Source organism: Musa acuminata, chromosome BXJ2-5, assembly GCF_036884655.1.
Source record: "Musa acuminata AAA Group cultivar baxijiao chromosome BXJ2-5, Cavendish_Baxijiao_AAA, whole genome shotgun sequence".
Classification (NCBI taxonomy): Eukaryota; Viridiplantae; Streptophyta; class Magnoliopsida; order Zingiberales; family Musaceae; genus Musa; species Musa acuminata.
Genome location: NC_088342.1, coordinates 13,416,990 through 13,430,503, shown reverse-complemented (window position 1 = coordinate 13,430,503; position 13,514 = coordinate 13,416,990). Strand labels below are relative to the sequence as shown.

General features: G+C 37.5%; 1 protein-coding gene across 3 annotated transcripts; it reads left to right on the top strand.

Annotated features, from left to right (window-relative positions):
* The first annotated feature begins 6,174 nt into the window (after nt 1-6,174).
* Nucleotides 6,175-13,409, top strand: LOC103985116 (monosaccharide-sensing protein 2). 3 transcript variants are annotated; one of them, XR_010486990.1, is made up of 7 exons: nt 6,175-7,109; nt 7,301-7,422; nt 7,800-8,366; nt 9,204-10,150; nt 11,938-12,125; nt 12,216-12,701; nt 13,035-13,409. XR_010486990.1 is itself a non-coding variant. In XM_009402729.3 (6 exons), exons 2-6 carry the CDS (start codon nt 7,344-7,346, stop codon nt 12,649-12,651), a joined length of 2,217 nt encoding a protein of 738 aa, XP_009401004.2. In that variant the 5' UTR covers nt 6,175-7,109; nt 7,301-7,343; the 3' UTR covers nt 12,652-13,409. The 3 variants fall into 3 exon arrangements, 1 of the variants encoding a protein (XP_009401004.2); XR_010486991.1 differs by having other exon boundaries at nt 12,980-13,409; XM_009402729.3 differs by having other exon boundaries at nt 12,216-13,409.
* Nucleotides 13,410-13,514: the final 105 nt, after the last annotated feature.

Sequence of the window (13,514 nt, the reverse complement as noted above, 5' to 3'; positions counted from 1 at the left end):
CATTATTGGCACTCACACCCGTCTCAGTGTCTCCGTCGAGATCTTGAAATGGATTTTGATGGCCACCGTGTGACGATGAGAAGTCGCCAATGTCATGTACGTCCAACGAGATACTGCAGCTCCTGCTGTCTTCTGTTCAGTGAAATGATTCAGCTTCAACTAAACAACACCTCAAAAAAAGACACTCCAACCAGGTAAGGAGGACCAAAATAATTAACAGTGAGATAGCTTTTGCTATTTCCTCCTCTTTTTTCTTTTTTAATATTAGTACTGTGTTCATATTAGTTGATAAAAAATGATTTTTGAGTTAGAGAATCAAAATAGATGTGCATGTCATTTGTTGTAGATCATGAGAAACACTTACATAGCCCTCTTCTTGTAGACACAAGACTATCATTCTGTGTTTCTTTTTATGGTTGTTGATCATACAAAAAATCCTATGTTCATTGTTTAATTCTCTTTGCATTTAGTCTTAGTAGTTTATATGCTATTTTCTTTAAATAAATAGATTCTACTCTCATATGCATGAATTTTTTTCCTTTGAGAATTTTGCACTAAGAGTATACCCAAATAGATCTCATCCCATCAGCCTTCTTAAGTTTTTAGATGATAGTTTAAAAATCAAACATGGTATTATTATGTATATTCTTAATAATCTTAGTAAAGTATTCTTTATTTTTATTTTTATATTTAAATAGATGATACAAAACTAGGAAATTTTCTTTTAATTTTAGGTATAGGTCTATTTATATTGATCATCTTGGGGCATCGTATTGCTAGATAGAAGCATTATGCACTATGCCATCTTTTGTTTATTTTCTCATTTTATGAGTGACATGAGGTCATGCTTATGACCTTTGATGATACAAATCTTTTATTTATTATTTAATTATCTTTCCATTTAGTCAATAGATAAATCTCATCTCCTATTTTAAAAATCTAACATGGTATCATTTTATATTCTTATTATCCTCCGAAATGAATTTATATTTATATTTATATTTAAAATTTTGGTGGACACAAATAGATTCGAAAATCTCAATCAAGAGGATGTCAGATCCAACCAATTATTGTGTTGTTTTCCATGTATATGCTTCCCGCGAATTATCGTAATGTGTACAAAATTCGTGACGATCAAATGTCTTAATTGGATCCACAATGTTCGAATCCAACTTCCAAATCAAGGGTGAACACATGATGTGACATCGAGTTGAAGGTGGGCCGATCTCCGGTAAGGATCGCATAATTGAGCCTAATTGTATATGACTTAAAGGTCAAGAAGAATCGACAAACCCTCCATTGTCTTTTATTTGATTCCGTTTTGTCTTATATGAGCACCCAATGCAGTCAAAATGATTCCATTAGACGGCAAAACTCTTGCAATTAATGAGATGAGCTTCTCATGCTTTTCCCCATCGGCATCATTCATAACGGCAGATATTATTAGTCCCTTCGCATCAGTTCATATCTTTGCTACCGAGTGATGGTCACATTGAAATGAAAGGGATACGACACACGACACGTCGCTACTTGCCCTGCATCGCATTGTCTTCTCAAATGGTACGAAGAATCTTATGTGTCAAGTGATGTGTGTTGTAAGCAATCGAAGTCTTTTTGGTGTGGGGACTTCTTGTTTCAAATATTTCCACGAATCATCTAAGAAAATGTGCAAAATTGATTTAAGTGACTTAGGCAATAACAATGTTTTGTTTTTTTAATGTAATGTGAGACTAGTTCGATCGGGCTAATTAGATTTTTTTAAACCTTTTACTAACATACTTTTAGGGTAATTTTTTGAAAAAAATTTTGACTTTTAAAAATTTTTCATGGAGCACCCGTATTTTAAAAAAATTTTCCAGCATGAAAATATAATTTACTTTTATCTCCGTCCTTATACTTTAAAAAGTGAAACATTTAATCTCAATTCTCCATACGTCGTTAACTTTCTTGACGAAAAAAAAAAAAACGCGTATTGTCAAATGCAAAAAGGACACAAATGAAAAGAATAAAAATAAAATATAATTATTTTTAAATTATTAATTTTATATAAAATTCCCTAATTGATTTCCTCTTTCTCTCCTCGTTCCAACCTACTTGCTCGTCGCTCGTTGTACTTGCTCGCTTGTCAAACCCGCTCGCCCGTCGCTCGCCCACCACACCTGCTCGCACGTCGCTCGCCTACTGCACCTTCTTGATCGCCACACTTCCTCGACCACTACTTGCCCATCACTCGCTCGTCGCTCGTCTACTGCACCCGTTTTTTTTTATGAAATGATGAGAAATTATTTTCATTTTTCTCTCATTTTCTTGTGAAATGGAAGTGTTTGTGTTGGATGTAAAATCTTATTTCATTTGCAAGATAGCATGACAAAAAAAAAATAAAAAGGCAACATCAACACAATGCTGAAAGAAAAAATAGATCTATCATTTTGTGCCATTTGTCGTGGAGCTCATCGAATACTTTTGTACATTTGCTTTGTAACTTTGTTTGCATGAGACTCATCAGATCGAGAAATCACACTCAAGTTTGTTCATTTGCTTATATGAGCTCATACCAACATGAAAGCGACAACGATGACCAAAACTTATATGCTTATTGGTTAATTTAACTTTGCCATGCCTCATCGAAGTTTGACTCACAGCGGCAATTTCCTATCATTATCTTATTTATGTTAGAAGTTATCTACTTTTAGAGATGACAGCTTCTACTACATCTATAGTAAAAATTGTAACTAAATACACATATGAAACATAACAATCACAGTGGCAATTTTTACACAGTAAAAATTATCGACGACCAAGTTAGAAAGAAAGGCGACATGCATGCGATGGGTGAACATGTGTGGTTGGCGAGTGACGGTCTAAGCGAGTGCGACAGACGAACTAGTACGGTGGGCGAGCGAAGGTCAAGCAGGTGCGGTACGCAAGTGAGTGCGATAGGCGAGTAGGTGCGATGAGCGAGCAAGATCAACAAATGCGATGAGTGACATTCGAGTAGGTTGGAACAAGGAAAAGAAGAGAAAAACGATCTGAAAAATTATATAAAATTAATAATTTAAAATAATAAAATTATATTTTTATCCTTTCCATTTGTGCACGTGCGTTTTTTTTTCATCGAGAAAGTTAATGATCAAAGATGTTAAGATCGGGGTCAGCACTAAGAGGGGGGAGTGAATTAGTGCAGCGGTAAAATATCGTCAGTTTAAAAACTTTCGTACAATAAAAACTAATTTCGATGTAAATCGATTTCGGAAGCTTAATAACTTAGAAGCATATGAAAGCATAGTGACTAAGTAAAGTAGTTTGCAGTATGTAAATGGCAAGAATAAAATGCAAACTAGAGAACACAGCAGTTTTAGAGTGGTTCGGTCAACATGACCTACATCCACTTTCGGCTTCCTCCTCCGACGAGGTCGCTGGCATCCACTAGAGGCCTTCCTTCAATAGGCAAAGACCAATCACCTTTTACACCCCTCTTCTCCTTTTACCGAGTTTAGGAGACAACCCTTACACGCACTCACTTATTCCTCTCTCAAACTAGTCTAACACTTAGAAGAGGGAGAGGAGATCACACAAGATTTTAGTAGTGTTTCTTTCTTTTTAAACTCTCTGTGTACTTTAACCAGGGATGAGAGGGGTATTTATAGGCTTCAAGTTGATTCAAACTTGGAGCCTAAAACTTTCCCATCCTGGGTTCTCTAGGCACGGGCGGTACCACCGCCTACGTTGGGTGGTACCACTATCCAGACCGGCGGTACCACCGCTTGACATAGTCTCGAAGACTGTGCCACGACGATGAGACTTCTTGGAGCACTATTTGGGCCTTTTATTGGGCCCAACACAGTTCTTACATGGGCCTAGTTGGCCCCTAATTGGGTTGGCCTAAATCTAAGCCTAATTACGTGCTAACTACGAAATCCTAAGACATTTGCTAAGCTAAACAAGTCTCTATGTATATTCTTCTGGCGATCTTCCGGCAACCTTCCGACAATCTCTCGGCAATGTTCCGACGCACTCTTGGCAAGCTACTGGACTTCACGACGATCTTCTTGGTAAGTTTCGATGAGCTTCTCTGGCAAGCTCCGAGACTTCTCGGTTGGTTCTTCTAGAACTTCTGACGAATGTCCGGACTTCCGACGAACTCTCGAATTCCCAACGTAATCATGTCCTTGACTCCAGAACTTTATTTTGCTTTATGCATTGCTATTGTAGTTAATTCTGCACATGTAAAAATACACTTCGATCTTGACAATTAATACAAAGCATTAATCAAGTTGTCCGGCATGTCATTGGTCCCTCGACGCTTCGTTCGATTCTTCGGCGATCGTCCTCTCTTACGGCCTATTGTGTAATCAGTCAGTTGACTCTGCAACTCCGATATCCTTGGCGCAATATCCGCTCTTCTTAGCCCGATGCTCGAATCCATGGCCTGAAGCCTTCTGTCGATACGTCGATCGATCCGCTAGCTCGACATCCAATCTTCTGACATGTTCCTCCAGCCCAACATGATTTTTCCTACTTTAATTATCTCATCCTGATCGAAGCATCCTGCGTCACTCAAAACGCAGATTAAAACATAAACACATATCGATTGGTTTCATCATTAAAATCTGAGATTCAATAGAAAAGAATTATGATTAAATGTTTAAGTATAAGAATTTAATATTATTTTTTAAAGTATAAAGATCGAAATATTAATCATAATTAACTTTAGAGGATAATATATAATTATCTCAAATACTTAAGATGATGTGATAGAAGATAAGATTTTCCTAACTATGCGAGGAAATCTCTCTTGAGGAAAATCCTCTATTATGTTGAGGGAAATCCTTTCTATAAATGTATTGAAGCATTTTCATTTCTTCAATAAAGCTTCTTTACTTCTTCAATAAAGCTTCTTCAATAATTGTTCATCTTTACCCATCACACTATAATACTACATCCACATCTGTGGTTCATCTTCTTATTTTTCTATAAGAATAATAAGATACATTCTGACAAACCAATATGTTGTCATCTATCATTTTATTGCTACAAGAGCATCAAGCACGAATATTCAGCACCGAACCTCAATTTCCACACAAGAGGTCAACCTCTACGAGTGATTCTTGTTAATTAAGCTCACATGCATCATCATATGGATGGATGCATGCGATGATCTTGACGGATGCTGTCGAGGTGACCGAGATGTTTTTGTTTGTTTAAAAGAGATATTTTGAGCTCGAGATGGCGACATTTCTATCCTAATATAGGACATAATTATGAGAACGGGATCGAACGTCGTCAGGGATCCAAGTCTTGGATCAAATCACAAATTTAATATTGTTTTTAAAAAATAAATATAAAACATACAAGAATTATAATGTGAGTGAAAAAGATAATTTGTTACGAGCATATTATAAAAAGAGTATATATGTTGTGGGGGAGGAGACTAATGAAAATAATAACATTTTCTTCTCCTTCGTCCTTACGTCTATTTTTAACCTAAAAACTGAAATATATTTTTACTAATAAATAACAACTAAGGATCATTTAGTCTTTTTAGACTCGATGACTGCACTTTTCGTAACTACGAAATGGAGTAAGATAGAACTCCAACCTTCTTATCTTTTTTTTTATCTTAACAACATGATTCGATTAATTTTTTGCCATCGAGGTGTTTCCTATGGAAGCCTATTTTGAAACATATAAAAAAAAAGCAAAATACCAAATTCATGTGATTTGATTTTATCATATTTCTTTCTGACGATTTAAGAAAAGATATAGTATTACCACTTTTTTCTAAAGATCCATGCACCAGTTTGCATCAGTACCCGAGCAAATGATTGGATGAACATAAGTGGGGTAGGGGGTGGCTATCCCCATCGCTGTCAAGGTAGAGTTGCGGGTAATTCTTTTATGCGTATTTTACTTTTTTTTTTGGCACTCAATATTACATGCAGTCTTAGATATTCAAAATCTGCATAATAACATGCAGAAGAAACAAAAACATGAACTAAATTTTATTTGATATTTGAAAATTCAGAATTACTTTATTTTTTGTGGCGTTGGATTGATTTACAAAATAATTATGATATTTATATATTTATTATGTATGCAGAGAAAAATAAAAGAAAAAAGGTTTTATTTTTTCTTTGGTTTATATAAAAGGAAGAAGGGATCAAGCGCCTCTTCCGTAGCCTTCGGCATCCAAATCTCTATTGCGTTCCTCTCCTCCTCTTCTTCCCTTCTACGCCAGGTGGGTTTGAAGGAACCCGGCATTTTCCCATGTTTAGGCTTCAAAAAGCAACCGAAAGCGGGGCATATTAGGCCTTCCGCCCATTCATTCGCTCGGGTTGTCGGGGGAGCGGAAGGATTTAGGGTTGACAGATCGGTATCGGCTGTCATTGGAGCCAATGGTACTTCCTTTCTAGCGTTTGCTTTCCTTTCTTGCTCTTCCCATTGCTAGAAATCTCTCAAGTTTTGGAGCATAAAAGAGCAGACAAATCGACGAGCGCGATCTACCCTGCGTCATCAGGAGTTTCTGGAATCTGGAAATTTGGTAGTCGTCAGAGATGAAAGCTTCTGGCTCTTCCAGCTCAAAGATCTGTTCTTGGGGTGATTTCTTGCCTTTCTAGGGTGAGCCTCAGTGTTTTCCGGCGGAAAGTTACGATCTTGGCGGGTTTCTCTGCGGAAAATTCTGCAAATTTTAGTTATATACCGGTTTTCTGACGCACTCAGGAGATCACTGCACTGGTGTTCTTCGATTTTTTCCTTTTTTCTGAATGCTTTATTAAAGCTCAGTGCGCAATAGAGAAGAGGAGACTGTGTGTTCGGTGAAATTTCTGAGGGGTACCGGAGGCACTTTTCTTGCTGTTGTTTAGCTCTGTTGCTTTTGGCTTTTTTCTATTCCGCCAAAGAAGGATACCTCTCCGTTCTGTGAACTTTGTCCCTAGGCGAAGATTCCCCTCCTAAGGAGTGAGCCTGGAGGCATCTAGTCTGGTGTCGTCCGTCTGATCTGGTGCCACTCCTCGGGGTTAACTCATGGAAGTGGCTTGTTGTGGCCATCATGTTTGCCATTTTTGAATCCTTGGCCCATCCACCAACAGATCTTGGTTTTCCTTGAAAGGGTATGAAGATTCGCTAAATTTTGATTCAGTGCTTCAAATTCTATTTGATTTGGTCGGTCTCAGTTCAAGAACATGCAACATCTGTCTTTTGATGAATATCTAAATCTTTTAGTAACTGCATAAGCTTACTTAGGATTTAACTTTTGTTTGGTTTTTGTCAAGAAATCTGATATGAGATTCTCCTATTTTAGGTTCCTTCATTTGTTTAGCTGCATTCTTGTCGCATAGGAGAAGATGCGGGGTGCTGTCCTTGTTGCGATTGCTGCCTCAATTGGTAACCTTTTGCAGGGGTGGGACAATGCTACCATTGCAGGTAAACTTGTACTTGTGACCATTGTCTTTGGCTTGTTTGATAGTAATTCTCAGCTAGTATTTAAAAAAAAATTAGACGTGATTCAGCCATTCATGGCTGGGATACGATCTTGTTCTTCATTTAAGCACTTCAAAATTCTAAAGGTGGGTTACCCAGCTGAACCGTTCCCAGTTGATATTTTTTCTTGCAGCTGCTGTTCCTGTATTCTTGAAGAATTGTATATCTCTCGTAGATAATAATGTCAAAGTCAGCCATTATTGGGCATAACACACTGCACGATGCACATTACTCTCAACATGACATGATTCTTGCTAATGTTGGTCATCTGTTTCTATTACTATAACTTTTTATTTAAATTTTTATTGATGCTTATTCAGGTTCTATACTGTACATCAAAAAGGAATTTAAATTGGATTCTGAGCCTACCATAGAGGGACTAATAGTTGCTATGTCGCTTATCGGGGCTACTATCATCACAACATTTTCTGGTCCAGTATCAGACTGGGTTGGCAGACGGCCAATGCTAATCATCTCATCAATTCTCTATTTTCTTAGTGGTCTAGTGATGTTGTGGTCGCCCAATGTCTATGTCCTACTCTTGGCAAGGCTAATTGATGGATTCGGGATTGGTCTAGCAGTCACACTCGTTCCCATATATATTTCTGAGACGGCTCCACCAGAGATAAGGGGATCATTGAATACCCTCCCACAGTTCAGTGGCTCTGGAGGAATGTTTATATCATATTGTATGGTTTTTGCAATGTCACTAATGGTGAACTCGGACTGGAGAGTGATGCTGGGAGTTCTCTCTATCCCTTCCCTCCTTTATTTTGCACTAACCATTTTCTTTTTGCCGGAATCTCCAAGATGGCTTGTAAGCAAAGGAAGAATGGTTGAGGCCAAACAGGTTTTGCAGAGATTGCGGGGAAGGGAAGATGTCTCTGGTAAATGTTGCCTCAAAATGCTACTAAATTCATTTTAGTTAAAACTAGTTATATCCTTTATTAAGTTGTAGCAGTTGTAATAGTTAAATTTTTGTACATGAAATGTTTATATGCTGGTTGTTTGGCCAAGTGGATATGCAAGATAAATTTGTTGTGTATCTTATTGAGTGTTTTGAACAGCGATGGAAATTTTGATAGTCAGTTAGTTAAATAAAGGTGTGTAATTGGCATTACCAAAGAGTTCAGTACTAGTAATATATTACAACAATCATGTGTTGATTTTTCTCATGCATTGTCTCATAAACTCTGTATTTGTTATGAGTTCCACTTTTGAGCATCCGTGTGTCATTGATGTTATATGATAGTGTAGCTATATCATTCTTCTTTTTCATGTCAGAACACTGTGTATATATTTATGGATGTTCACATTTACGTGCTTCTTTGACAAGAATGATCGTTCAAAACAAAATAATATTTCTTAGGTTGCTTGTTCTCTTTGTGCTTATTCTTGTATCATTAGGCAAATCTACTTGAGACCTCTAATGTCAGAGAGAATTACTATGGCCAAATTTTTTGGGTTTCTCTCCATCTTGTATATCTTTTTATTGTTATTAGTTGAATTGTTCTAATTTTCTTTATGTTACTTTAGAAAAATCTACTGATTCTTTTACCATAATGTAACTAAATCTGCTTATTCTAGCACTATCGATCTCACTTTAGCTTATTGTTTGATAATTTATTCCTGGTAGTTTGTGATCTTGGTTTTTGGGACAAACAAAATGGATGTGTGAAAAAGTCTAAGATATGATTTTTCCATTTTTCTTTTTAAATATACAGGAGAAATGGCTCTTCTTGTCGAGGGTTTGGGAGTAGGTGGTGAGACTTCCATTGAAGAGTACGTAATTGGACCGGCTAATGAGCTCACTGATGACCAGGGGGCAACTGCTGATAAGGACCGTATCACATTGTATGGGCCTGAGGAAGGCCTTTCATGGGTTGCCCGGCCTGTCAAAGGCCAAAGTTCCCTTGCTCTTGTATCTCGCCGTGGTAGCATGGAAAATCAGCGTGGTGTGCCATTAATGGATCCTCTGGTTACCCTATTTGGAAGTGTCCATGAAAAATTACCTGAGATGGGTAGCATGCGAAGCACATTGTTTCCTAATTTCGGAAGCATGTTTAGTGTGGCAGATCAGCAACACAAAACCGAGCAGTGGGATGAGGAGAGTCTTCAACAGGAGGGTGAAGGTTATGCATCTGATGCTGGAGGAGGTGATTCTGATGACAATTTACAAAGTCCATTGCTTTCTCGCCAAACAACAAACGTGGAAGTGAAGGATATTGGCCAACAGCATGGAAGTATTATGAGCATGAGGAGAAATAGCAGTCTTATGCAGAATGGAGGAGAGGCAGTTAGTAGTATGGGTATTGGTGGGGGTTGGCAATTGGCATGGAAATGGTCTGAGAGAGAAGGTGCAGATGGGAAAAAGGAAGGTGGGTTTAAAAGAATATATTTACACCAAGAGGGTATTCCTGGGTCGAGGAGGGGTTCCCTTGTTTCCCTTCCAGGAGTTGATATTCCTGAAGAAGGTGAATTTGTTCAGGCTGCTGCTTTGGTTAGCCAACCTGCTCTGTTCTATAAGGAGCTTATGGATCAGCACCCTGTGGGGCCCGCCATGGTTCATCCATCAGAAGCAGCTTCTAAAGGGCCAAATTGGCAAGATCTTTTTGAACCTGGTGTGAGACATGCTTTACTTGTTGGAGTTGGGATCCAGATACTTCAGCAGGTTAATTTTACTAAATGCAATGAAAGATCATGATGCTGCTTAAATGTCTTCTCATGTTATTTATTTCTTATAGAAATCGACTTTGGTAAACTATGTTTGTGATCTACATTTACACTAGTAACATTCTGGTGTAGTGTCCAAAACGTGGTCATATACGAGGTACTCTGCATAAGCCTGTATTGCTACAGTATGCTGTAATTGTATATGTACATTCCAGCATACATATGCAGTTTGTGTGAGCATGAAAATATGATCGCATGTGTTTTAGTTTTTCCTTATTAGCAATTTTCTATTATTGAGGAAAAAAATTATTTCAGTACTACCATATGTAGTTTATTGTGACATCCACTCAATTATACCTTTACTTTTATAAACTTATCATTTAAAAAAACCCATAAATAAAAATAAATATCATCCTATAAAATTTTATTTGGTCTCAACATCTATTTACCTATTAATGGTTCAAACTTTTTTGTATGACATTTTAATTGAATTGTCTGTGTGGAAGCTTCTGTATCAGTATATGTGTTATGCAGTAGCTTGATCATTTGCCCAACCATGGATGCTTTCTAGAACATTATTCTGATGTTTGCATATTGAAAGAGTGACTGTTGATAGTGTAAAAAGTTACCTGCTACCAGAAAAAAGCCATATCTGAGGCTCGTTAACTTTATTTTAAGGAGGCTTAAATCTGGTTAAGTTAAATTGGATGAGAGTTATAGCTGAATTTTGTTGTCAGATGTACACAAGTGTTCTTGAGTTTTCTTCTCGCTTTTTTCCCCTAGCTACTCTATTGTTGTTCTGCTCAAGGTGCCATCTTCTGCATCCAAGTGTTATGCCACTCCCTTATGTTCAGTTTGTTGCTCCTATAAAGTCCGAACTTCGAATCTACCAGCTTAAAATTGAGTTTTGAAATTAAATAGTTATCTTCTACTTTTACTTAGGAATTCTGTAGCTGTATCTGCTCTGGCTTCCTTAGTCTCATGTTGTTAGGTCAATCTACAAAATTTTCAAGGATATACTTCCTTTTGATTGCTTCTGGTTTTCCTGGCTTAATTTTCTTTGCCTGTCTCCTGAGCATCTTTATATTCTCCTTTGAAGAATGTCTTTATATTCTCCTTTGATTGCTTCACTTTCTTTACCTAATGCAGTATCGATCATGATCTTATGTTACATGCAGTTTATAAAGTCTGTCCTTCAGGCTTTTATGCAATCTTGAATTCACAATTAATCTTTCTGATGCACTATCCAGAAACTTGCATAGATTGGTCTGAGCTCATTGTAATTTGCAAAAAGGAAGACAATATATTCCGTAGTTATGTTATAGGTTTCCTTGCCAGAACCTGGAAGCCCTGCACTACCATTTATGCTCTTATTCCATTCTCTAATTTTATAGCATAATCTGAACCAAACTTTGGTTCAGTGAACTTTTTGAGACTAAGTATATAGTTCCTCATACAAAACTCATAGAAAATCTTCTAGGGCTTTAATGATTATTATTGTTGTACCTGAGGTTCATGGATTTTTCTCGTACCTAAAGTTGCTTTGAGCTGGCAACTTCTGCTTCTGTTTTAAATTTTAATTAATCGATTATGGTAGATAATATGTTTTGATACTTGTTAACTGTCTCTCACTATTAGATGACAATCAAGATCTATTGCTTCTTGTGCCTATAATTAGACTTCTATGTTTATCTATCCATTAGTTCTCTTCTGAGAAGTAGCATCATATTCACCTCTATATTGTTCTAGATGATGTCATTCTAACCTATTTCATTACTCCTGCAGTTTGCTGGCATAAATGGGGTTCTCTACTACACTCCTCAGATACTTGAGCAAGCTGGTGTTGAAGTTTTACTAGCAAATATTGGGATTGGCTCGGCTTCAGCATCTATCCTCATTAGTGCTCTCACAACTTTGTTGATGCTTCCAAGTATTGGTCTTGCCATGAGGCTCATGGATATCTCAGGAAGAAGGTAAGTCACTTTCTTCCTTAGGGCAAAATTCACTCCCCTTTATACAATAGGTTAAGCAAGAACCCCTTTGCTCAATCTCCAAACTTGCAGGTTCCTTCTGCTGTCCACAATCCCTGTCTTGATATCTTCACTGGTTGTCTTGGTTGTGGCTAACCTTGTGGACATGGGAACTGTGGTTCATGCCGTGCTCTCGACCGTCAGTGTTGTCATCTATTTCTGCTGCTTTGTCATGGGATTCGGCCCAATTCCCAATATTCTTTGTGCCGAGATCTTCCCAACTCGGGTCCGTGGTGTGTGCATAGCCATCTGTGCCCTCACGTTCTGGATTGGTGACATCATTGTCACATACACACTTCCTGTTATGCTCAATTCTATTGGCCTTGCCGGTGTCTTTGGAATATATGCAGTTGTGTGCACCATAGCTTTGGTATTTGTGTTCTTGAAAGTTCCTGAAACAAAGGGCATGCCACTTGAGGTCATCATGGAGATCTTTGCCGTTGGGGCAAAACAAGCTGCAATAGATTGATTTCTTTTACTTATTTGGATGAGGGACTACAATTATCATTTGATCTCCAGGTAATGTTCTTCTCTGGTCAAAGATCAAAATTGACGTTTAAGATGGTTAGAGAGAATAGGATTGGGATGAGATGAAAATGGAACGGTAACTGAGCATGAATAAGGGACTAGAGGATATTAACAAGCTATTAAAGGTCACTACTATCAATTGCTTATATTCAGCAAATGTATGTCTTCGATTCAATGATCTGTGAGCATCAATCTTTCTTTTCTTGAATTTCATTCTATATGGTGTTTGATGGAGTCAGTATAACTACTGCATGAAATGCATTTGGCAGCTCTGAAGTTCTTAGTCTTGGAGGTCACAATTCAAGCATGTTTTCCTTGTTCTAGGCACTGGAGTCATCAATACTTGGCTATGTCAGCACTGAGGGGATCATTGAAGGACACAGGAAAACTTGTCAGTGAGTTTGGAACTCTAAGGCTAAGGCATCAGGCAGAAAAAAAGAAATTTTATGCATTTGATCCATGTTAAGATTTATTTACAATGACTTTGGCTTTCTTTCTTCATGTTGTCTCTTCCTAAAACTCTGAAAATTATAGCGTCTTATTTGGTATGGGTTGCAAAATTTTTAACTGAAGTTGGTCATATCTTCTGCTTGGATGATATGCATCAATGTTTGATGGCTGCTAAAGAAGTTTTGGATCCAATTGTATCACATTACATTTTATCTGTAGAATTGGGCACTTGTGCCATCCTTTCTTTTAGGCACTTTTTTTTTCAAGATAAATGGATTGCATTCGATATTTTACTTAGATTTATTCAGTTTTATTAATCTGACCTTTTTTCGCCGCCAGCAACTAATTCATGTA

Bases quoted from the DNA above. Each gene is read 5' to 3' on its own strand.
- LOC103985116 (XM_009402729.3), top strand. From the start codon at position 7,344: ATGCGGGGTGCTGTCCTTGTTGCGATTGCTGCCTCAATTGGTAACCTT. The intron at 8,367-9,203 runs GTAAATGTTGCC...TTAAATATACAG, and splicing joins GGGAAGGGAAGATGTCTCTG to GAGAAATGGCTCTTCTTGTC. The intron at 12,126-12,215 runs GTAAGTCACTTT...CCAAACTTGCAG, and splicing joins ATGGATATCTCAGGAAGAAG to GTTCCTTCTGCTGTCCACAA.